This window comes from Lineus longissimus, chromosome 3, assembly GCF_910592395.1.
Source record: "Lineus longissimus chromosome 3, tnLinLong1.2, whole genome shotgun sequence".
NCBI lineage: Eukaryota > Metazoa > Nemertea > Pilidiophora > Heteronemertea > Lineidae > Lineus > Lineus longissimus.
Genome location: NC_088310.1, coordinates 15,262,568 through 15,286,059, shown reverse-complemented (window position 1 = coordinate 15,286,059; position 23,492 = coordinate 15,262,568). Strand labels below are relative to the sequence as shown.

At 42.9% G+C, this 23,492-nt stretch overlaps 1 protein-coding gene across 1 annotated transcript; it reads left to right on the top strand.

Moving 5' to 3' along the window:
* The first annotated feature begins 15,043 nt into the window (after nt 1-15,043).
* Nucleotides 15,044-15,973, top strand: LOC135484801 (uncharacterized). Its single transcript, XM_064766485.1, has one exon. The coding sequence runs from the start codon at nt 15,044-15,046 to the stop codon at nt 15,971-15,973; it is 930 nt and encodes a 309-aa protein (XP_064622555.1).
* The last annotated feature ends 7,519 nt before the right edge of the window (nt 15,974-23,492 follow it).

The following is a 23,492-nucleotide window of genomic DNA, read 5'->3' as shown; positions in this document are numbered from 1 at the left end:
ACTGTCTCCTTGCTTCTGAACTGCGCAGACTCTGAGACGTGACGTTGGCTTCACGTGGGACTGCACGTGGGATAACTCGCGCAAAATTTAAAATGACCCCCGATGGGGTGCTCACTAAATTGCGCTAGTAACACCACCTGGTGCAAAATTCATGAACTACGCTTATTGATAATGAAAGAGAAAGCTTTGCTCTCTATGATCAGATTTGTTTCATGATCCCCAACTTAAAGAATTGGGAGAAATCAGCTACTGGAACAGTTTTTGGAAAATTTCGCTCTGTGCCACCTAGTGGCCAAACCGCTCATCCTGCGGAACCCACACTTGGTCTGTTCAGGAGTTCTAAAGGGTGTCAATGGCTAAAAGGGAAAATCAAAAGAAAATCTCCAGTCGTTTCAAAGTTATCAGTGTGACGAGAATCAATACGAGTTTTTCATAACACACCACCTATAGGACTAAAAAATTGATGAAATAAAAAAATCGTGTGATATATCGTGTGCCATCACCCGTAAAGCCTACCATAAAAATCTGGTGAGAAACCCACCCTTACAAAGGGACTTATGGTAGATTTTGTTTTTTCACAAAGCGCCCTCTGGTGGCTAAACCATGAATCAAATTGAGTTGGATTTCGAAAGGAACCAACGTCTACTTACCAGCAGTATACAAAAAAAGATTCAACAGAAAATCTCCAGTCGTTTTAAAGTAATCAGTGTCACAAGAGAACAGCGACCGCCCGACCGCCCGACCGCCCGGCACTTTCGGTAATTTAATAACCAGGTATTTCTTCGAAAACCTGGTTAAAAACTGTATTAGTAATTCAGACAGCAGCAAGGTCATGAAGATCAATCACTTTTGGACCACTGTTTTTTGGTGACACAAGGCTGCTATGTTTCTGGAGACGTTGCAAGCGCTATTGATGTTCGGGAGGGAATTCCTGGCAGAGGCGTGCTCACATAATCACCGGTGTACTTGGTCATCAGTGGGGGTGTTGAATCTGCATCTTTTGGACTGTTCATCAAATAATATAAGATGATTACAGTTCATCATTCCCTGAAATGATGAAAGTATGTGGTGGGGTTCCCTCTCCTTTTTTTAAGGCTTGGGACTTACTACCACTGTACAGCCATCATCTGCAATGTCCTGTGCTGACTTGCATTTATTTTGTTATAAAATTGTTTCGGTAAAATGACCAGCGACAAAAAGATGCCTACAGGTACAAGTGAAAGTACGTGTATTTAGAGAAGCTGGAAAGAGATAGGCCCATGCATAAGGCTAATAGCCACCATGATGGTGGTCGAACATCTTTGGTGATTTCTGACCTAAAAAGGTGATAGCATGTCGAACATCTTAGGAAAAGGTGGTTAGGTGTCGAAATCTTTCCACATCATTGGATAATAGCAAGTGATAACCTGACGATTTTCCATAAGTGTCTAATGAACTCCTGCCGTAGCTTAGGTGAAGTGCATTGGGTATATTGTCGTAAAGGTGTCGAACCCTTGAGGAGGGGGGGGGGGTACAAGATACGCATTGATACTTGCATTAGTTGAGGCTCATGAGATGGATTGCACAGTATCTGAGGTCCCACCTTTGAACATGGAATATTTGCATTCATTTTCTCATCTCAGGGATTTGAACATCTCCCACCCTGGTGGTCCAGTCGACCTAATATTGGGGGTTCAGTACTGTCATCTCCACTCAGAGGAAGAGGTCAGGCGTGGATTGGATTTTGAGCCCATAGCCAAGCACATCCCACTGGGTTGGTATGTAATCGGTTCTGAGGGGAAGGCCCCTAAGCGGCTGTCTGTGAATCTGGTTAGGAAGGCGATATGTCTGACTTGTATGATCTGGAGGTGCTTGGGGTCAGAGCCCTAACTTGTCAATGCCCTGTTGATCCCATGTCCTCAGTGGACAGGAAGTCTCTAGCGCTGTTGGAGAGCTCTGTGAGTCTGGAGGAGGACCGATACATGATCGGTTTACCCTGGAAGAGGGATCCCTGTCTCTTGCCTGACAATTATTGCCTGGCCAAGAAGAGGCTAATCTCTTTGGAAAGGAGTCTGTCTTGTACACCAGAGAAGGCTTTGCTTTATGATGCCGCCGTCCAGGAGTATGTCGACAAGGGATGGGCCGTAAGGGTTGACCCCTGTGATCTTGAGAAGAGGCCTAGGTTTTATCTGCCGCATCATGCCATATACCGTCCTGATAAACTCAGCACACCCCTAAGAGTAGTCTTTGACCCAGCTTGTCAGTTCTAGGGTGTCTCCTTGAAATATTTTCTATATAAGGGTCCAAACTTGATTGGAAACTTGCTTGAAGTATTGCTTAGGCTCAGGGAGGACTTAGTTGCTATTGTGGGTGACATCTCTAAAATGTTCCTTCAGATTTTGTTGAAGCCTGAGGATACCAAGGTGCATCGTTTTCTGTGGCGAAACCGGGATGACACAAGAGACCCTGAAATCTTCAAGCTGACAAGAGTTGCATTTGGTGATCGATCATCCCCTGACATGGTGAGCCTAGTGATGTTGAAGATGTATCACCCGGAGGCTGCCCAGGTCCCAGAAGAAGATCGATACATGGACGACATGATACATTCCTGTGGAAAGACAGACGTTGCCCGAGGCAAGATGAGTGATCTTGATGAAATCCTAGCGACAGGGAGTCAAGGAGTGGTACATTTCTCGTGGTATCAGTAAACCTGAAGATCAGCCAGCTAGTGTGCATAGTGGTGAGTCTATTAGTCTTGGAGGTAGCGGTAGCGATAGCGTCAAGACCCTTGGGGTCTTTTGAGATCATAGCACTGATTTGATTCATTTCAAGGTGAAGGATCCACCTGACTCGTCTTTGACTAAGAGGTCTGTATTGCCTCATCTGTCAAATCTCTTTGATCCACTTTGTGTTGCTACCACAGTCACAATCACTGAATTGCCATTGCAGGACATTTGGAGACTCAAGGACTTTGGTTGGGACACTGGTCTGCCCCCCCAACCAGGTTCAGCGATGGAATGAGATTTTCTCCAGTCTCAAACAACTTGAGACAGTGTCTTTCCCTATGTCAGTCAAACCAGACAACGCATTGGGAACTCCCCAACTTCTTGTTTTCGGGGATGCCAGCATTCATGCATATGGGGCTGTTGCCTACATGCTGTGGCCAACAGCTGATGGTATTAGCGTCCGCCTGTTCTCGTCTAAGGCTAGGGTGGCCGACTCCACCAAACCACAATTCCGCGCCTTGAGCTGATGGCAGCTCTCATCGCCTCACGTCTGGCTAAGACTAATCATTCTGAGCTGTGTACCAAGTCTGAGGTCCACTTGTGGTCTGATTCTGAGATTGTCCTCCACTTGGTCAAGTCTGACTCTCTCTCCTTGAAGCAATTTGTTGGGGTAAGAGTTGCTGAAATTCAGGCAACCTGGGATCCCTCAGTTTGGAAGTTTGTCGCAACAGCCCAGAATCCTGCGGATGATCTCACCAGGGGATTGACACCAGAAAAGATGGCCGGTCGCTGGATTGAGGGGCCAGAGTTTCTGAGGAAAGGAGAGACACATTGGCCAGCTTAGCCGTCGTGGAAGATTGCTGAAAGGAATTGTGAGAAGAGACCGGAAAGACGACCCCCCCAAGATGTCTGCAGCAGCTGTGAAGATTGTTCCACCAATCAAGTGTGAAGACTATTGAATTTGACCTAGACTCATCAATGTGACAGCATTGTGCCTCCACTTAATTGGTAATCTGAGGGCCAGGGCAAGAAAGGAGGATATGAAGACAGGAGAGCTTGAACCAGGAGAACGAGAAAGAGCTGAAAGGTACTGGGTTTCTACTACTCAGAGAGGGCTCATTGATTGGGAAACTCGTTGCAAGGATCTGGCTCCCTTTGAGGACAATCAGGGTTTGCTCAGGGAAGGAGGTCGTCTTCGCAAGTCTCCACTGCCCTATCATGAAAATCATCCTTTTCTCCTCCCAGCATCTTGCCACATTTCCAGATTGTTGATGAGAAATGTCCACTGGAAAAATGGACATTGCGGGTCTGAAAGTACTCACTGCCATGGCCGGTGAAAGTACTGGTTTCTGAGAGGTCGCGTTTGGCACGTCAGATTGTTAGAGATTGTGTTGTGTGTAGGAAATAGCGCAAGTCTCCATTGGTCCCTTGGATGGCTGACCTACCCAGTGAGCGTCTTGCATTGTTTGCTCCAGTCTACAGTACTACAGGCCTTGATCTGTTTGGTCCATTCCTCCTCAAATGTGCTAGAAATAAAGCACGAAGGCTTGGGGAGCCATCTTCACCTGTGGTACTGTAAGGGCAGTACATCTCGAGATTGTGGAAAATTTGTCCACTCAGGCAATTCTCCATGCCTTCAGGAGATTTGTCTCGCATCATGAATGGCCGTCAACTATCATCTCAGACAATGGTAGCTCCTTTATCAGCACGGAGAAGGAGCTAAGAAAACTCGTACAGGAAGGGTGAGAGCAAATTCAAAGGTTTGCCGTCCTCCACCAGGTCAAGTGGCGTTTTATAACCCCTCTAAGTCCAAACCAGGGAGGATTTTATGAATCACTTGTGAAATTGGTCAAGAAAGGTCTCAAGTTAGTTGTTGGACAACAAACCCTCACGTGGAATGAAATGTCCACAGTATTTGCGGAGGTCCAGAATCTGGTCAACTCCAGGCAATTGGGTTATAGTTCAAATGATCCCAATGATTTACAGCCCTTAACGCCAAACCACTTTCTTCTTGGAAGAGCACCGGCTGAAACGCCACAAGGTCCATTCAACCCAACCAAAAATCTCCACAAGAGATTTAAATTTACCCAGAGTTTGGTAAATCGGTTTTGGACACGGTTTGTTCGGGAATATTTGCCCACATTGCAAAGAAGGTCTAAGTGGCTTCGGAAGGACAGAGAGGTTCAGGTTGGTGACATTGTCCTTTTGGTAGATCCAAGTGCAGTGCGTGGTCAATGGGAGCTAGGTCGAATCGAAGAAGTATTCCCTGGAGACGACGGTGTCATCCGCAATGTTCGTGTCAAAGTCAAGACCGGTTTCAGGAATCGTTCAATTCAGAGATGTGTTCTTATCCTAGAGTGTGATGGTGATGACAGTGATTTCGTTGGAAGTGAGGAGGTGGTTCATTAGGACCAATAGATATTGTGTTTTTGTGCCTGTTGGTCTCGCCCCATATTCCATCATCCTATTCCGTCATTCCAAGTTTAGTCTATTACAGACATTTCTATTTCTGTATCATAAAAAATTAATGCGTCCGCGTTATAATCATAAGCGCGTCCTTTGGCGCCCGAAGGATGTTTTGAATAGTGCGCCTATTTTCCCAGCGTTATTTGCCTATCGTCAACTTTGACATGTTCCCTCGCTAACTTACTTGCGCGAGCGTGTCCGTGAGTTGCAATGCGTCACTTTCGCTTCAGCCATTTCGATTTGTCAGGGAAGGTCTTCGCGGACTTCGTCCCTCTTTTTTGTGGGTTTTTTGTAACCTTTTATGGTTTGAATCGGGAGGTTTCAAGATTCAGGTAAAAGTAAAATATGTATAGAAACCCCTAGCCCACTGTCATTTAGAATACTTAAAGGTGTACATCAGACTCGAGGTTTGATTGTCCGATGTCTTGAATGCTTCGCCAGAAGTTTCAATGAGTGCGCGCCTCGTGCGATGCGTACATCTATGCATTGAGAATGCACTCTGTGTACAGGAGCAACGTCTCCCAGCGATTTTACAGTACCGCTATCATTCTGTCATGTACTAAGTTTGTGAGAATATTTAGGACTGTTTTCAATGATCTGTGTGACAGTAAGATGTAGGTTTTAGTTCTCCGTGTAAGACCATGTTGTAGGGAAGACAAATTTGAGGACATTTGTATACTACAAGTATGGTTATGATGTACTGTTTCTGATTGTGACACATGTTTGTACTATTTCAGAAAACCCAATGTTATGGTGTTAAAAAAGATAAGAAATCGTCTCCCGACTTGTTGAGTTTTTCCACCCCTGTCTCCACCACCGAGTATGACTTCACGTTTTGCGAGACGGATTGTAATGTCATTGTGTTTCATGAAGGGTGTTCCTGCGAGCACTTTGACATCAAGGTTCTCTACAACTAGTCCATCAAAATAAAATTCGTGTTTATCGCGCACAAAAGTCAGCGTTGTCTCACCTGCAATTGTTAAGGTGAGGAACCGTCGGCTTGGTTAGCCGACTGAGAAATTTTACGAATGTTCGCACCAAGGCGTTTGGCTGTCGAAAGTCTAATCATGTTGCCTGAAGCTCCACTGTCGACGATGATACGTGTTGCATGATGATTGGCAAATGTGTCAATGTACGGAGATTGACGAACTTGGACATGGCTTACTGCTGGGGTGTGACTTACAGCGGCAGTGTGATTGATTTCGTTATTGTCACCGTCACTGTGACAGTATGCCTCTACAGTACCTAACCTGCTTTACAGTAATTGCAACATTGTATAATGGTGCCATCTGCGTTAAGCTAATGTAACTAAGGCTAGAGATGCGGGAAGCAAGATGGCTGATGTAAACGTGTATTCATAACCTTTATCAAAAATATAGAACTGTATCTATATTTGTATCCTTACGTTTATACCAACGATGCACAGGAGTTGACATGGTGTCAGAGTATTCGAACATACGCTCAGATTCTAAAAATACGTCCTGAGGGAGGAGGAAATTGGTGAGAAATTAACGTTCCTTGAACAATCTTGCAATGTACGCAAGACTCTATGTAAAATGTACACGCCACTCCCCCTAATGCATTTACTGTACTAGTTACATCCAAAAAGGCTACAGGATTGGCTGCTTTGGATCTAGGCCCCAGACTGAACTGGAAAGCCGGTCCAGATCTGTATTCACGATACAGAAAGTAGAAACAAAGAATAGAGACAATATTTGCTGGTCCACTACACGACGTTAACGAGGAAGTCAAGTGTAAATATTTGCTTCTTTGGTCTGGAGACCAAGGATTCGACCTCTACAACAGCTGGGGCTTGAACGATGCCCAAGGCAAAGTTCTCGACAACTACTGGGATCGCTTCGCTGCATGTGTCATGCCCCAGGCCAATTTCCTTGCCGCCAGACATAAACTCTGCGCATTAAAACAGGAGGACAGAAGCCTCGAAGAGTTTCTCACCGTCATCAGGCTCGCAGTCCAGGACTGTGGATACCCCCAAACGGATACAATCAAAATGCAAGATGAAATGACCAGAGACACTAATTTTCGGAATCAACAGCGAAAAGATACGATTCAAGTGTATTGCAAAGGATAATGGTCTCACCTTACAGAATGCCATCGACATTGCTCGGACAGAGGAGGCTACCTCAAGCCAAGTCAAAGAGATGACCAAACCGTCAAAGGAAGTCCATGCGATGCACAAACGCCAAGGATCACAGAGTCGTCCAAAATGGAAAAAGCCGCATCAGTCTACCACTGGTAGAAAACCGCCATTTACGTCCAGCCACTCGCAGTCGCAACATAAAAAACAGGCCAAGCATTGTTTTTTTTGTGGAGGATCCCTGCATCCTCGGGATAAATGTCCAGCTAAAGATACGGAGTGCCACCACTGCGGTAAAACTGGTCATCTCGCATCGGTGTGTATGTCAAAACGTAAAGACGTACACAGTGTTAGGAATGATGGAGCCACAAACGATTTCAGTAACCTGTTTATTGGTATTGGAAGCGTCGGTAAAGTGCCTGTTGATACGCTAGAAACAGAAATAGTCAAAAACTTTAGAGTTGTGGTAGAACCCTACCATAAGCGATACATCGATCTCAAATGCAAACTGGACACTGGCGCCGCCACAAACGTAATGCCCAAAACCATGTTTGAGAATATATTTCCATCAACCTACAAGCTCTCAGAGCCCAGGGCTTAGCTCATTGCCTACGGGGGTAATGAGATTCCGAATTATGGTTCGTTAACGCTGTATATTTGACACGATGCGAGACGTCATAAGGTCACATTCGACGTGACAGAATCGGGTACAACGATGTTAGGACTTCCAATGTGTCAGATGCTAGGTCTAATTCGTATAAACTGTGAGGTCAAGGCAGACGCTCGGGTGAGCCTTACCATATTCAACTCAGGGATGACGCAATTCCTGTCAATAACCCTCCAATGTCTGTAAGCGTTCACATACAGGATCCTTTTAAGAAGGAGTTAGAAAGATTGCAACAACTAGGCATTCTAAGTCCAGTAACGGAACCCACTGAATGGGTTAACTCTTTTGTGATCATAGACAAAGGTAAAGGCAAAAGGCCTACGAATTTGTCTCGATCCACTGGACATTAACAAACCGATCAAACGTGAACATGGTTATACGCGCAGTGTTGACGATATTGCTCCACAAATCGCTGGTGCAACTCACTTTTCAGTAGTTGATGCTCGCTCCGGTTACTGGATGGTTCCTTTGGATGAGGAATCTTTGCCCCTTACTACGTTCAGCAAAAACTTTGTTAGATTATTGGAACACGCAAACGACAACAACGTCAAGTTCAACGGCGAAAAACTTCAATTCAAAGTGCCGGAAACAAAGTTCTTTGGTCATCATTGGACCTCAGATGGTATGAAACCCGATTCGGACAAAATACGTGCTATCACTGAAATGCGCCCGCTGCAAAACGCCACGGATTTACATTCATTTCTTGGGTTTGTAAATTACCTCAACCGCTTTCACCCAACCATAGCAACGGTTGCCGCACCGCTCCGGGATCTCCTCAAACAGGATTTAGCATTCTTATGGAATCCCAAACATCAGAAAGCTTTTGATAAGCTCAGGGAGGAACTTGCATCAGAAACTGTCCTTCAATATTTTGATCCGTCAAAAGACACGGTCATTCAGAGTGATGCTTCACTCAAAGGACTGGGAGCCGTACTCCTACAGGATGGAAAACCTGTGTGTTACGCCTCTAGGACTCTTTCACAAACTGAAAGTAACTATAGCAACATTGAGCGTGAACCACTCGTTGTGTGTGGTCGTTAGAGAAGTTCAATCATTACGTCTATGGGAAATCGGTCAAAGTCCAAACGGACCATAAGCCGATTGTAGCAGCATCGAAAAAGCCAATTTCGAAAGTTAGCCCAGGCTGCAGCGCTTGTTACTCCGCATGACTCCGTATGATGTTGAACTTGAATATTTGCCTTGCAAGCTAAATGTAATCGCAGATGCTCTCTCTCACGTCGATCCGAACCACCACAAGCTGAAATATGAGATCTACACAGACATTCCTGAAATACCTGTGCATTACATAACTTCGACACTGCAAACGTCTGAAACAGACAATGCAAACATCCGCCGACAAACCGCAGCGGAACATGCCCTTCAGACACTCAAACGTCTCATCGTCAATGGATGGCCTAACGACAAAGCTGACTGTCCTCCAGAAGCAATCGATTACTGGAATTATCGTGAAGATCTATCTGTCGAGGATGGTATGATATTCAAGTGTAACCGAATTGTCATTCCCGCTGCGCTTCGCAAACAAACGCTGTCTTTAATACACCAAGTACACATGGGAATTGAAAAGTGTTACTTGCGCGCAAAACAAGCTGTAACCGAATTGTCATTCCCGCTGCGCTTCGCAAACAAACGCTGTCTTTAATACACCAAGTACGCATGGGAATTGAAAAGTGTTACTTGCGCGCAAAACAAGCTGTCTTCTGGCCAGGACTCCTTAACGAAATCAAACAGATTGTTTAGCAATGCGCAACCTGCCAGAAATACTAGAAGCAGTAAACCAAGGAACCACTGAGACCTCATGACATTGCGCAATACCCATGGCAAAAGTGCAGGTATCTTAGGAAAGCAAAGAAAACCAATCTTAGATCAGTAAAGTTCTCATCAGTTAAGTGAGTGTTACCAATAGCATGCTTAATGAATTCTGTCTCTAAATACCAATCATACTCTCCACAGTGAAATTGAAATACCATTGACTCAATATATGAAACTAACTTAGAATGTAGAGTAGTAATACCTTTTTTTAGTGATTACTGAACTGTCTTTTCATACCTTTCCTTACTAAGCCATTTTCTAGGACTAGAGAAGTATCCTTGTAAATCATACTCAATGTACTCTTTAAGGTAATTTACTACTTTTTCTGATAGATGTCTCTGTCCTAGCCTTCTAAGTACGGTGTCAAAGTAACATGTTTTATTCTCAATACTAATCTCTATAGACTTTTTAAATCATCATCATAAGCAACAGCATTACAAGAGGTACAAAACATGTACTTAATAGTTTTAGTTGTGTACCTTGTTGGATTCAAGTTGTTAGCGTACTCAAACAATGTCCATCTCTTACAATTAAGACTCTGTACTTATGTCACACTGTTTCATAGGTGCTGCTTACAACAATGAAGATCCAGTAGGTGTTCAAATTCGAGAACTCTTACTCATTAAAGATGACGAACTGAACCTTTTAAATAAGGACGAGATCAAGGAAATTATTATGTTCCTCTGTGTCAACTAGCTTCATTATTTCCTGTAAATGTTGATAGATTAGGTTTAGGTTTCAAGTACAGTGGTTGGTTTTCTAATCGGACGTACAAAATTGTATTAACTTCACTTTAATTTGCACCCTTTGCACATTATCTGTACACAGCTTGCTATGGTACGAAATAAATACATATATATAGGTGGCTGTACTGCTGTATCAATAGGAGTAACAGGAGAATGAGTATCATGAGCATCATGAGAGATATTTTTTAGGTCCCTAGTAAGTAAATTACCCATGTGTTGTAATGGATTACAACATAAGGGTTACACCCAATTAACTCCTGGTCTTCAAGGTAAAAATCATTCTTTCTAAACTAAAGTACTCTATTAAAGGAATGAATTTGTACATCCTTTCAATAGTATTCATTTACTTAATCTTTTAATATTAAAGTGAATAAGGTGGCGCTGAAGGCAACGTTTGTTGTACATAAAGATAATGATGATAATGATAATGTATTACTTGCTTTTCAATTTCTCCAACATCTCTGTCTGTGCTAGTTTGCTGTTGGAGCAGTGATGACTCCTGCCACTGCTGAAATACCAGCAGAGCCAGCAGCCACACTTGTGAAATTTAGGGCATGGCTTAACCTAGTAATCATATCAAATGCTTTCTTGTATTTCATAAATGTTTTCCGCCTGCATTCAATCTCAGCTTCAAAGAACTTCTTAACTTCACTGATCTCATTAAGTCTGAAACCCTGAGGGTTTAAGTCGGACTTCGTCCCGATAGGCTGGTTATTCTGTTCATCGATCATATCTTGATTACTCATATTATGATGACTCATATCTTGATGACATAAATCTGGATAAAGTCTACTTCTGTCTTCCATTTAATTAATGCAAAAAGCTAGAATGAACATCAGAAATAAATTCATTACTAGCATTAATATGTCTGTCTGTAGTATTAGTAGATCTAACTGATCTAAAACCAGTCGGTTTAACCACAACAGGTGGTTTAATCACAAGGGGTTTGATATCAACAATAGGTGCTATAACTGGTTCATCTTTCTTTTCTAGTTCCTCTAGCTCTTTGTAAAACTGTTCTAACCTTTCTCTCCAATTCTTTGGTCTCTTAGTGTAACCCAAAGTTATGTTCACTTAATTACACTAGAAATACTGAACCTTATTTTCAAGTCATCTGGTGTAATTAACTGATATGTAGAATACAAACTAGTAAATTGTTCAATTGTTTCATAACATAACTTTGAAAGTTCATTGATTAAACCATTCCTTATGCAGTTATCATTTCTAAGTTTGAAATCATTAATCATCAAGCTAAGATAAAAATCAGGGTAATCCCCTGTTCTGAAACGCAGTATCTTTCGCGTTAATATTATTAATTCATTTTATTTCGCTATTTGAGGCACTCTTTAACTTTGTCGTTTAAATTCCCCGCGCTTTCGTTTCGCGCCAGCATCTTTTGCGCATGGCGACGACGTCGTCATCCGCCATTGTTTTTATTCAGAAGCGGTCCTCGTGGACCTGTTTTCTTTAATTATGTCTCTTTGTACGAGAAACTGGGTGACAATAACTCCAGGTAAATGTAAAATGTATAAATATCCATTTTGCCTAGATCAGGAAGGTTGTCAGAGAATTGTTAACACTTGATAAAAAACCCCAAGCGTCTTTTGAAGGCAATGCTTTGTTGAGAAAACCGTCAGGATTGATGTACGCTGCTGATGCATTAGGCCTACATGTATTTGTGTGGTTCCAGGGCGAAGTCTCAATATTTGTAATATTCGAGTACTAGTAATATTCGTAGCTTCCCGTTGTTTGAGCGCCATGCTGGTAGCTGGTGAACTGTTGTACTGAATCAGATCTTTGTTGGGAACTACATATGGACTTTCATGATTGAAGGTCATGCTGTTTGTGAGACTTCTCTGGCTTCTCAGTTTGTCCATCTTCGTGAAGGTGGCAGCACCTGTCGGACCATGAGTTAACTCCTAGTATGGGGATTGTTTGTGTAATATGATAAAAAAGGGGCATACTTTAAATTTGCAATGTATTTTTATTTGCAGAAACAAAGTTTTGGAACTACCCCAGTCGTTCTTGTTAATTCCTTCAATTCGTCACAATTTTCTGGAGTACTTTCGTCATTGATGTGATTGGTTGAGGAATTACACGAAAGATGCCAGGCGACGGTAATGGTGATAGCGTCATGCCAGGAACCAGTAAGGATGGTGGGACTCCTAGTCAAGATGAACTTATCAAAACGCTAACTGTAAAAAGAAAAACTCTTTGGTCTAAAGTGACTAGGACAATCAACAGGTTAAGGAGAGGTTTCCCTGCGGGTAAATTCAGTAAACGGAGACTGGAAGGCGAGATGTCAAGTCTAACAGAAACGTATCGAGACTGCCAAGGCGTAAACGGTGAACTGATTGAATTAGTTGAGCCTGGTGAGAGAGAAAGGTTCGAAGATTGGGAGGCCAGTCTGATAGACGATTATTATAACTTCATAGATGAAGTAGAGACATACGAGAAAAGTATAGAACCAGATCCAGTGGTCTCCAGTGTTGCCCGCAGTGTTGCAGCCAGTCCAGTGGTCTCCAGTGTTGCCCGCAGTGTTGCAGCCAGTCCAGTGGTCTCCAGTGTTGCAGCCAGTCCAGTGGTCTCCAGTGTTGCAGCCAGTCCAGTGGTCTCCAGTGTTGCAGCCAGTCCAGTGATGTCCAATGTCGGAGCCAGTCCAGTGGTCTCCAGTGTTGCAGCCAGTGGTGGTGGTGTGTTGTCCAGTGGTGGTATGATACCCAGCCGTGTGCAAATTGGACACATCGATCCAACAAGAGGAACTATTCACGGTTGCAGGACCCCTGCTGATGGAAGTCTGTCATTCGATGTTTGGATCGACAATCTAGTCGAGTTTCAAGAAACTTTGTTGCCCAACCGGGTCAATGAACTTTCAGTTGCTGATGCCTTGTTCCGGATTGAAGCGAGTCGTGACATTCCGACGATGACTTTGAAAAAATTTAGTGGTAGTGCACTAGACTATATTGAGTTTATAGACACTTTTCGATTGCATATTCATGAAAAGGTCCATTTAACAGATGACATACGTATGGCCCAACTTCGTATGCATTTAGGTGGGAGGCAGAAAGGGTTGTTTCAGGTTTAGGGTGCAGTGGGGTTTTGTATGCCACAGCTCTTAAACAGTTAAAGGAGCAATTTGGGGGTAGGTCGTTGATAGCCAGAGCTTTCATTGATAAAATATCTAAAGGTGGTCCCCTTGCTCACAACCCTTTTCGCCCTTCGTGAATTTTCTCTTGACCTTCTGAATTGTATTGCAGCCCCCCAGCGCCTTCAACATTTCGCTGACATCAACGCCGCCGAGACACTTCGCCGTATTGTCAAGCGCCCACCGGAGCACCTGTTTCTGAAATGGCAAAGCCAGTTGGTCAACATCCGCGAGCGTGATTTGGTACCCACAATTGTCGATGTGTCTGATTTCGTGCGCAAAAGGGTCCGACTCTAGCAAACCTGCAAAACTGGTGCATTTCATCCGCAAGGACATGGAAACTATTGGCATCCGGGCTCCGAACTGCTCTTGTCCCCTTGAATTGTGGTCCCAAGAGGATAAGAAGGTCTTGACATTGTTAGAAAACTCATGTTATAAAGATGATGGTAAGTATGTTATGGGGCTTCCTTGGAAAAGAGATCCAGCTCTCCTCCCAGACAACCGCACCCTTGCTGAAAGAAGACTGATGTCACTCGAGAGAAGTCTGTCCCGTGACCCCAAGAAAGCTGCTATGTATTGTGGAGTGATCTAGGAATACATTGACCAGGGCTGGGCAGTTCATGTTCCACCAGAAGAGATTAATACCAGACCTGTCTACTACTTACCTCACCATGGCGTGTCCAGACCAGAAAAGGAAAGCACACCCTTCCTCTACAAGGGCCCCAACTTGATTGGAAACCTACTTGGTGTTTTGCTCAGATTTAGGGAGGATCTTGTTGCAATAGTCAGTGATATTTCCAAAATGTTTTTGAGGGTTTGTCTTAAGCCAGCCGACACCTCGGTACATCGTTTCCTATGGCGAGATATGGATGTGACCAAGGACCCTGAGGTGTTCAAGCTGACACGAGTCACCTTTGGTCTGAAGCCATCCCCAGATATGGCAAGTTTTGCTGTCCTGAAGATCGCTGAAGAGCACCAAGAATCCCATCCAGATGCAGCCAGGATACTAAAAGATGATCGGCACATGGATGATTTTCTTCATTCCTGTGGAAAACCCAGTATAGCCGAGGCGAGAATGTCCGATGTTGATGAGATCCTTGGTACAGGCGGCTTCAGAGTGAAGGAATGGTACTCCTCGATCATGGGTAAGAAACAGAAGGTCGCAGATGAGCAGCTGGATTTGGTTAAGAAGACAGATGATATCAAAGCACTTGGGATATGTTGGGATAATAAGTCTGATTCTATCCATTTCAGAGTTAAAGACCCTGATTTTGCTGTTCTGACAAAGAGGTCTGTTCTGTCCCAGTTGTCTACGTTGTTTGACCCCCTAGGTTTGGCAACCCTGTCACAATTCGCGCCAAGATTGCCCTACAGGACATTTGGAGAATGAAGGAAATGGGATACGACGATGCTCTACCTCCTGATCAAGAGACAGTATGGGATGACATCTTCTCAGATTTCAAAGGGTTGGAATCAATCTCTCTCCCAAGATCAGTAAAACCATGTGATGCTGTTGGCACGCCGGAATTACACACATTTTGTGACGCCAGTGGCAAGGCATATGGTGCAGTCGCGTACATACTTTGGGAAACTCCAAATGGAATCTATGTTCGCCTTTTGTCTGCAAAGGCGAGGGTAGCGCCATTAAAACAAACAACTATTCCGCGGCTTGAATTGATGGCGGCACTAGTTGGGTCGCGACTTGCGAGGACGGTCAAATCTGAACTCCGTGATGAACTTACTGTTTATTTGTGGTCCGATTCACAAATAGTTCTACATTGGCTCAAGTCTGATTCCCTTAACTTGAAACAATTTGTAGGAGTACGTGTAGCTGAGATACAGTCCACATGTGAGTCTAATGCTTGGAGATATGTACCAACGTCCCAAAATCCAGCTGATAATCTGAGCAGAGGCCTCACCCCAGATGAAATGAATGGAAGATGGATGACAGGGCCAGTATTTCTGCAGAATGGAAAGGACTCCTGGCCTGCCCAGCCTGCATTTGCCGCTCCCAAATACGATGAAGGAACAAAGATGTCATATTCCATCAATGCTGTACATGTAGCAAAGAAAGAGCCTCCAATTGACTGTAAAAGGTTCTCCAGCTGGAGCAGACTTGTCCGTGTAACCGCCATCTGTTACCGTTTCATTCACAACCTGAAGTCCAAGGTCAGGAAACACGACATCGCTACAGGGCCAGCGGATCCAGAGGAATTGGCTAAAGCAGAGCAGTACTGGATAGAGGAAGCTCAAAGGGATATTGTAGATGGGAAAAGAACTGTGCAGACTTGGCACCATTTCTTGATGGCAGTGTAATTCGTGTGGGTGGCCGCTTAAAAAACGCGCCGTTGAGTTATGACCAGAAACACCCTATACTCTTACCTGCTGATAATCACATCTCAATGCTGATCATGCGCGATGTCCACTGGAAGATGTGTCATTGTGGAACGGAAAGTACGTTATGTCATAGTAGGCGCAATTATTGGATCTTGCGTGGTCGCATTTTGTCCCGGCGCATTGTGGGCAAGTGCATTGTTTGCAGAAAACTTAGACAACCGCCTCACGCAACTCAGATGGCAAATCTACCCTCTGAACGTCTGAAATTGCATGCTCCTGTTTACAGCACGACAGGTGTTGACTTGTTCGGTCCGTTTTTGCTAAAATGTGGTCGAAATAAGGTCGGGTAAGACCTGGGGAGCACTTTTCACATGTGGCACAATCAGAGCTGTCCATTTAGAGATAGTTGAAAGTCTATCTACACCATCATTCACACATGCGCTGCGAAGATTTGTGTCACACCACGGTTGGCCTTCTGTAATCATCTCTGATAATGGTACTTCATTTGTAGGCGCGGAGAAAGAGTTGAAGAAACTGGTCAAGGAAGGCAGGAAACAGATCGAGGATTTTGCCATGCTGCACAAGGTGAAGTGGAGATTCATAACCCCCCTCAGCCCACACCAGGGTGGGTTCTACGAGTCTCTGATAAAACTAGTCAAGAAAGCCATAAAGACAGCTGTAGGACAGCAGAATTTGACGTGGAATGAGATGGCTACTGTTTTTGCGGAAACCCAAAACCTGGTAAATTCAAGACCACTTGGATACAGCTCCAACGACCCCGATGATCCACAGCCCTTGACTCCCAACCACTTTCTCCTAGGCCGTGCCACTGCTGATATCCCTCAAGGTCCCTTCGAACAGACCAAGAATCTTCATAAGAGGTTTGAGCTTGTGCAGAGCTTGATCAACCAGATTTGGAACAGATTCACTAGGGAGTACATTCCTACATTGGCGAAGAGAGCTAAATGGGTTCTAAAAGGACGTCAAATGAAAGTGGGTGACATCGTGTTACTTACTGAACCGAATGTTGCACGTGGGAAGTGGGAATTGGCAAGAGTTGAGGATACCTTCCCGGGAGAGGACGGAATTGTTCGCAATGTTTGTCTAAAAACAAAGTCAGCAACAAGGAACCGTTCGGTGCAGAAATGTATTCCAATCCTAGAATGAGGCAATTAGACTTAGTCTCTATATCCGCATATCCATGGTTTATGTCGTGGGCAATCGCAAATTGCACTTGTATAATTTGTCGCGTTATCAGTTGACCCTTTATATCGCGTCCTTCGTTCGCTTACTTCGCGCCCCCGGAGGATTGTTCTGAAACGCAGTATCTTTCGCGTTAATATTATTAATTCATTTTATTTCGCTATTTGAGGCGCTCTTTAACTTTGTCGTTTAAATTTCCCGCGCTTTCGTTTCGCGCCAGCACCTTTTGCGCATCACGACGACGTCGTCATCCGCCATTGTTTTTATTCAGAAGCGGTCCTCGTGGACCTGTTTTCTTTAATTATGTCTCTTTGTTCGAGAAACTGGGTGACAATAACTCCAGGTAAATGTAAAATGTATAAATATCCATCTTGCCTAGATCAGGAAGGTTGTCAGAGAGTTGTTAACACTTGACAAAAAACCCCAAGCGTATTTTGAAGGCAATGCTTTGTTGAGAAAACCGTCAGGATTGATGTACGCTGCTGATGCATTAGGCCTACATGTATTTGTGTGGTTCCAAGGCGAAGTCTCAATATTTGTAATATTCGAGTACTAGTAATATTCGTAGCTTCCCGTTGTTTTAGCGCCATGCTGGTAGCTGGTGAACTGTTGTACTGAATCAGATCTTTGTTGGGAACTACATATGGACTTTCATGATTGAAGGTCATGCTGTTTGTGAGACTTCTCTGGCTTCTCAGTTTGTCCATCTTCGTGAAGGTGGCAGCACCTGTCGGACCATGAGTTAACTCCTAGTATGGGGATTGTTTGTGTAATATGATAAAAAAGGGGCATACTTTGAATTTGCAATGTATTTTTTATTTGCAGAAACAAAGTTTTGGAACTACCCCAGTCGTTCTTGTTAGTAATTCCTTCAATGCGTCACATCCCCGAAATACTGTGATAACACTCTTCTCCAGTCTTGTATCACATTCATGTCTCGATAGACAAACCAGTTTTCATTATTCATCTTGGTCATGAAATAAAGTGACCTATCCAATGGCTCCTTAAAGAGGGACCAGTCTACTGTAGCACTCTTAAACCTACCCTTATTTTATGACTGTCTCTATTACCACTCTGATCAAGGTAACGTTTGTAGCCAGAGTTCCAACATGATCTACAGCTATCTCTATTTCTATCTTTAGCGAACTCACCATCACATAGTAATTTAAGTTCATCACATTTATTGCATTTCTTGGTTAACGTTGAATCACATGCTTTACAATAATCCAGGGATTTCTTGCGTCTGTTCTTTTCAAATTCACTTTCAGGCTTTGTTACATCGCATTTAACACATTTAAATGTAGATCCTGAAACTACTGGTTGAAACTGATCTCCAGGATACTGATACACAGGATACTGATACACATTGACCGTACCAGAATTATTGTTAAATAGTTGTCCTTCCATTTCTAGCTTGATTTAATAGAAACAAATTTTATTAAATTATTTACTTTAGTCCTACTTTAGAGAATTAATCTCATTTCAATGATTTAATATCTGAAACTGGTGACCATTCATTGAATTTGTCACTGTAACCCTTCCACTTCACTAATCCGTATTTCTTTCTTTGACTGCTCTTGTACCTTAAAGCTGAACTGCATGCACAAAACCAGAGCACCCCATGCGGCAACAGTAAGAAATTCAAACGACCGAAAGGCCCTTCTGAATACAGCCTGAAACATGATAGACCTCCAATGCTTCGATGCGCTTGATTTCACAAACCAGCAAGCCGTGGGACGATGCGGACCTTCCCGAATCCCTGGAGAAGATTTTGATTTTTTTTCTCTTCCATAATTCTCTGAAACTGTCCGAATCGTCCTGTGGCTTGCTGGTTTGTGAAATCAAGCGCATCGAAGCATGGGAGGTCTATCATGTTTCAGGCTGTATTCAGAAAGACCTTTTCGATCGTTTGAATTTCTTACTATTGCCGCATGGGACGCTCTGGTTTTGTGCATGCAGTTCAGCTTTTACATCTTCTCGATCTTGTACTCTAGACGGTCAGGATTAGGAACGTAGCTCAACTCCTCTTTATAGAAATATCCTTGAATTTCCTCCTTGTGGTAATATTCAAGCTTGTGGATGATAGGATGAGTGAAGATGATATGTTTGATTTGAAATACTTCCTCAGTGAAATTTGGTAGGTAGCCTTTATCGCAAATGGACTTGTACTTTGAAATGTTTACACTGTCACCTAATTTGTACTTTGGATCACCAAATGTCTCTTTGAGGTGAAGGCCGCAACGGTTTTACCACACTGCTTCGTTTTCCATCTTTCTGCCGTCTACAGGTTTCATACCTATTGATGAGTGAAAAGTATTGTTGTAGCCAGTGACCAATTCATCGACTACATTGATCCACTTGTCGATTTCCTTAGCAGTGAAATACCTCCACATTTTATTCTTCAAAGTCTTGTTGAATCTTTCTACGACTGCTGCCTTCTTGTCAGATTTTGTAGAGAACCATGTCATTTTCTGTTAAAAGTTGCTGGAAGTGTTTATTGTAGAATTCTGAGCCATCATCAAATTGGATCTTTTTCGCAACCGGTATGGCTTCTCTAGAGCTTTGCTCCTTGGACGAAGTCCTGAAAATCACTTTAAATGCATCACTGATTTCTTCCCCCATCTTACTCTTCACTGGTAGAGCCCAAGAGTAACAACTGAATAGATCTATGACCGTTAAAATGAATCTGAATCCTTTATTCTTACTCTCAAATTTCTGCATGTCAACCAGATCAGCTTGCCACTGTTGATCGATGAAGGATATCATTGTCTTTCTTAAGGTAAATTTCTTAATTGCCGGTTTATGTAGTTGATAGGTTGGTAGTGTGTCTAGGAATTATTTCACCTCTTTGTACTCAATACGTTTTTTCGAGCGATGCTCTTGCAACGAATTCATCTCATCTTCCTTGATCTGTTTCCACATTTTACTCAAAGAACTGTAAGCCACAGGACCCTCGGGGTTGTAGTACAAATCCCTTAGATATTGTTCTTTGGTATCATCTTTTTCAATGCTTTGATTTTCATTGCTTTGATTTTCATTGCTTTGATTTGCATTCATTTAAATGGGTGAAGTATTTATTTACGAGCCACATAACATGCTCATCTCTGGAGTCACCAATTGTTTTAAAACACATTTTGCCCTTGACCTCTTAGAAAAGGAGTATCATAACAAGTTCCATAGCATAGTCATTTTCTGAGTAACATATTTCAACAATAAGACATCTGACAGGAAATAGATTTACCAAGACAACCACGTCTACATAATTATTCCTGAAGCAGTGGCCAGTAATTTGGACCTTGTGCTTAAATTAGCTACTCTAACCTTTGCAGGGTCAGATACGTTATTTTGAATTGATGATTGTGCTAATTTCAGAGACACAAAGAAGAAGGTGTCAGAGTTATGTAATTTAGCCTTTTCTGGTAGGCACTATAATCTGACTGTATGGTTACTAGTTCAGAAGTACAATTAAGTCGTTGAGGACTTCAGAGAGAACATTAGACTCTTAGTCCTATTTCTCAACAAGGATGAATCAGCCATGAAAGATGCCTTAGAAGAAAACAGTGTTATTCCTAAGGACAAAAAACAGTATAGAAAACATAGTACAGAAGAAAAAAAGTAGTAGACCCCTGATCCTACAGCACTCATACCTAGGACAATCCATAGGTACTCGTATTTCTTCATTTCTTCACTAGGTTTGTAATAGTCACTTAATTGAGGTCGTTTAGCTAGTGATATTAGGGAGTTTCAGAATCCAGCATTTGGGGAATCCCCCTATGTGTTGACCTACTTATTAGTCACAGCCGTAGAAAAGATTTCAGATATGAAATAAGAACAATAAAAACATGAGTTTTGAGAACAATCAATCAATATAATGATAACATAATATTTCTCTCACTGTAAAGTGTAAATATTAATACAGTTAAAGATTTATGACAAGTGCATCAATGCTTTAGACTAGAGTTAACAAGATCAATGACAATGCCATCATCATAATTATCTGTTTTTTGAGCATTATTATGAACTAGCTCTAGATGAGGGGATGATACCAACTAAGAATAAACTGTCATTCAGACAATACATCAAGGATAAACCGGTACGCTGGGGTATCAAAACATTTCTCCTGTGTGACTCTCAAAATGAGTACATTTGCAATGCAGAGGTTTACACTGGAAGAGTAGAGAATGCCAATACGCTTGATAACCTAGGTGTCACCGGCAACCTAGTGGTTCGACTGACTGATGAATACTCGGGGCAGAACTATGCACTGTATACAGATCGCTTTCACACATCGGTCCAATTGGCAGAATATTTACTGGAGGAGAAAGATATCAGATTTGTGGTACAGCTATGACGAATAGAAGGGAGTTCCCGAAGTCACTAATTAGGAAGGACAATCGAATGGCAAAAGGAGACAGTGACTTGTTCTTCAACGGAAATGTTGCAGCGCTAGTGTGGAAAGACAAACGTCCTATTTATTTTGTCACATCACTGTATATCGATTCGCCGATGGAAACTGTTCCCAGATATGATGCAAATGAACACAGGAGGGTCCAAGTCCAAGCCCAAAAGGCAGTGAAGACCTACAATGAAAACATGGGAGGCACTGACCTGAATGACCAAATGACCCGGCTTCAGAAATGTCGACGCCACTACAAATTGCCAAGGAGATTGTTCATGAAATTTTTCATGTGGGCGGCTTACAACGCTTACGTACAGATGGGTTTTGTGATTCTCCATGCTCCGCCAGGGAAGAAACCCTTCACCTTTCATATGTACATTGAGGCCCTCTGTGAGGAGTTGGTAGCACCAGTAATGCGGCACAAGCTGACCGACGACTGAAACGGGATGTTCATCATGACGTTGAGAGGCCTGCTCACGCCACCAAGAACAATCGTTGCCGTGTCTGCTGTGAGAAATATCTATGTGCTAAGAGAGCAAATCCTGAGGCTAGAGACATAAACTTACCAAAGAGATGCAAATCAGTGTATTGGTGCAAGTTTTGTGAGGAGTTCTTGTGCATTGGATCTGCGGACGAAAACTGCTGGTTCGAATGGCATCACAAGGTGGAAAACTGGCGGCAATAGATCAATAAAATAACACGGTAGGATTTTTTAGCACTTATTTTTCATTTATTCATGCTTCCAGGTATGCAGGGCAATGATTCATAAGGAGATAACAGAGTAATTACAAAATTTTATTTTTTCAGGAATTTTGTCCCAGGGATCCAGTATCCACAGCTGAAGGGCGTCCAGGGATTCGGCGGTCAAAGGGTTAAGTACATACTATAGGTCAATGGAATGTTAATGGATGGTCCGAGAACATTGATCACCCAGCGGGGGCGTTACGAGCGCAAGTTGTTAAAAGTTACGACAAGGACATACTAATTATCAGTGAAAGCCACCTAAAAAACGATAGCATGCTCGATATTCCAGGTTATATATGGTTCGGAAACAATAGGACAGCCCTGAACCCATGTGCAGTCCGAGGATCAGGAGGCGTCGGTATACTAGTGAAAGAGACAATTGCTAATTACTTTAACATGGATGTCTTAGACAAAACATACGAAGGAATCATATGGATACGATTTACTGGTAAGATAGATAAGGACTTCTCCATCCTCGTGTGCGGAACATATCTACCACCGGAACGATCATCGAGGGGAAACGTCGTGCAAGAGTTCTATGACACACTTTTAACTCAGGTATATTCATATTGGAGAAATAAACCGCTTCTGATCAGTGGTGACCTCAACGGGAGGATAGGTAGTAAAATAGATAATGATAATTGTCCAGCTCGCGTGACCATTGATGAAACAACTAATAAATTCGGGGAACATTTATTAGATTTTCTTTGTGACTCAAACATGTGCGTTTTGAATGGCCGAAATGTGAAATCAGACAACTTTATGTGTGTCTCCAGTAAAGGAACATCCGTAGTAGATTACATGTTAGCCCCAGCTGACCAGATAATGAGTCTAACAGAATTTAAAGTTTTGACAATGAGTGAAGTTGTTAACCCAGCCGAATTTGGAGCAAAGCGTCGCTTGCCGGATCATTCATTTATGCAAGCGAAATGGAACTTGTCAGATTTCATCAAACTACAAACCGAGGACGCGATCAATAGGATTAGTTGTCAGGACAACGTACAGGCGCATGTTTGTGGAAAAAACAGCGATTCACCAGCAATAATAGAAAGAAAATATAAGATTACGGGCATTCCAGAGGGCCTTTTCGAAAACCCAAGGCACCTAAATGTAATTATCAATATGTGTAATAACCGTATTAATGCACTGTCA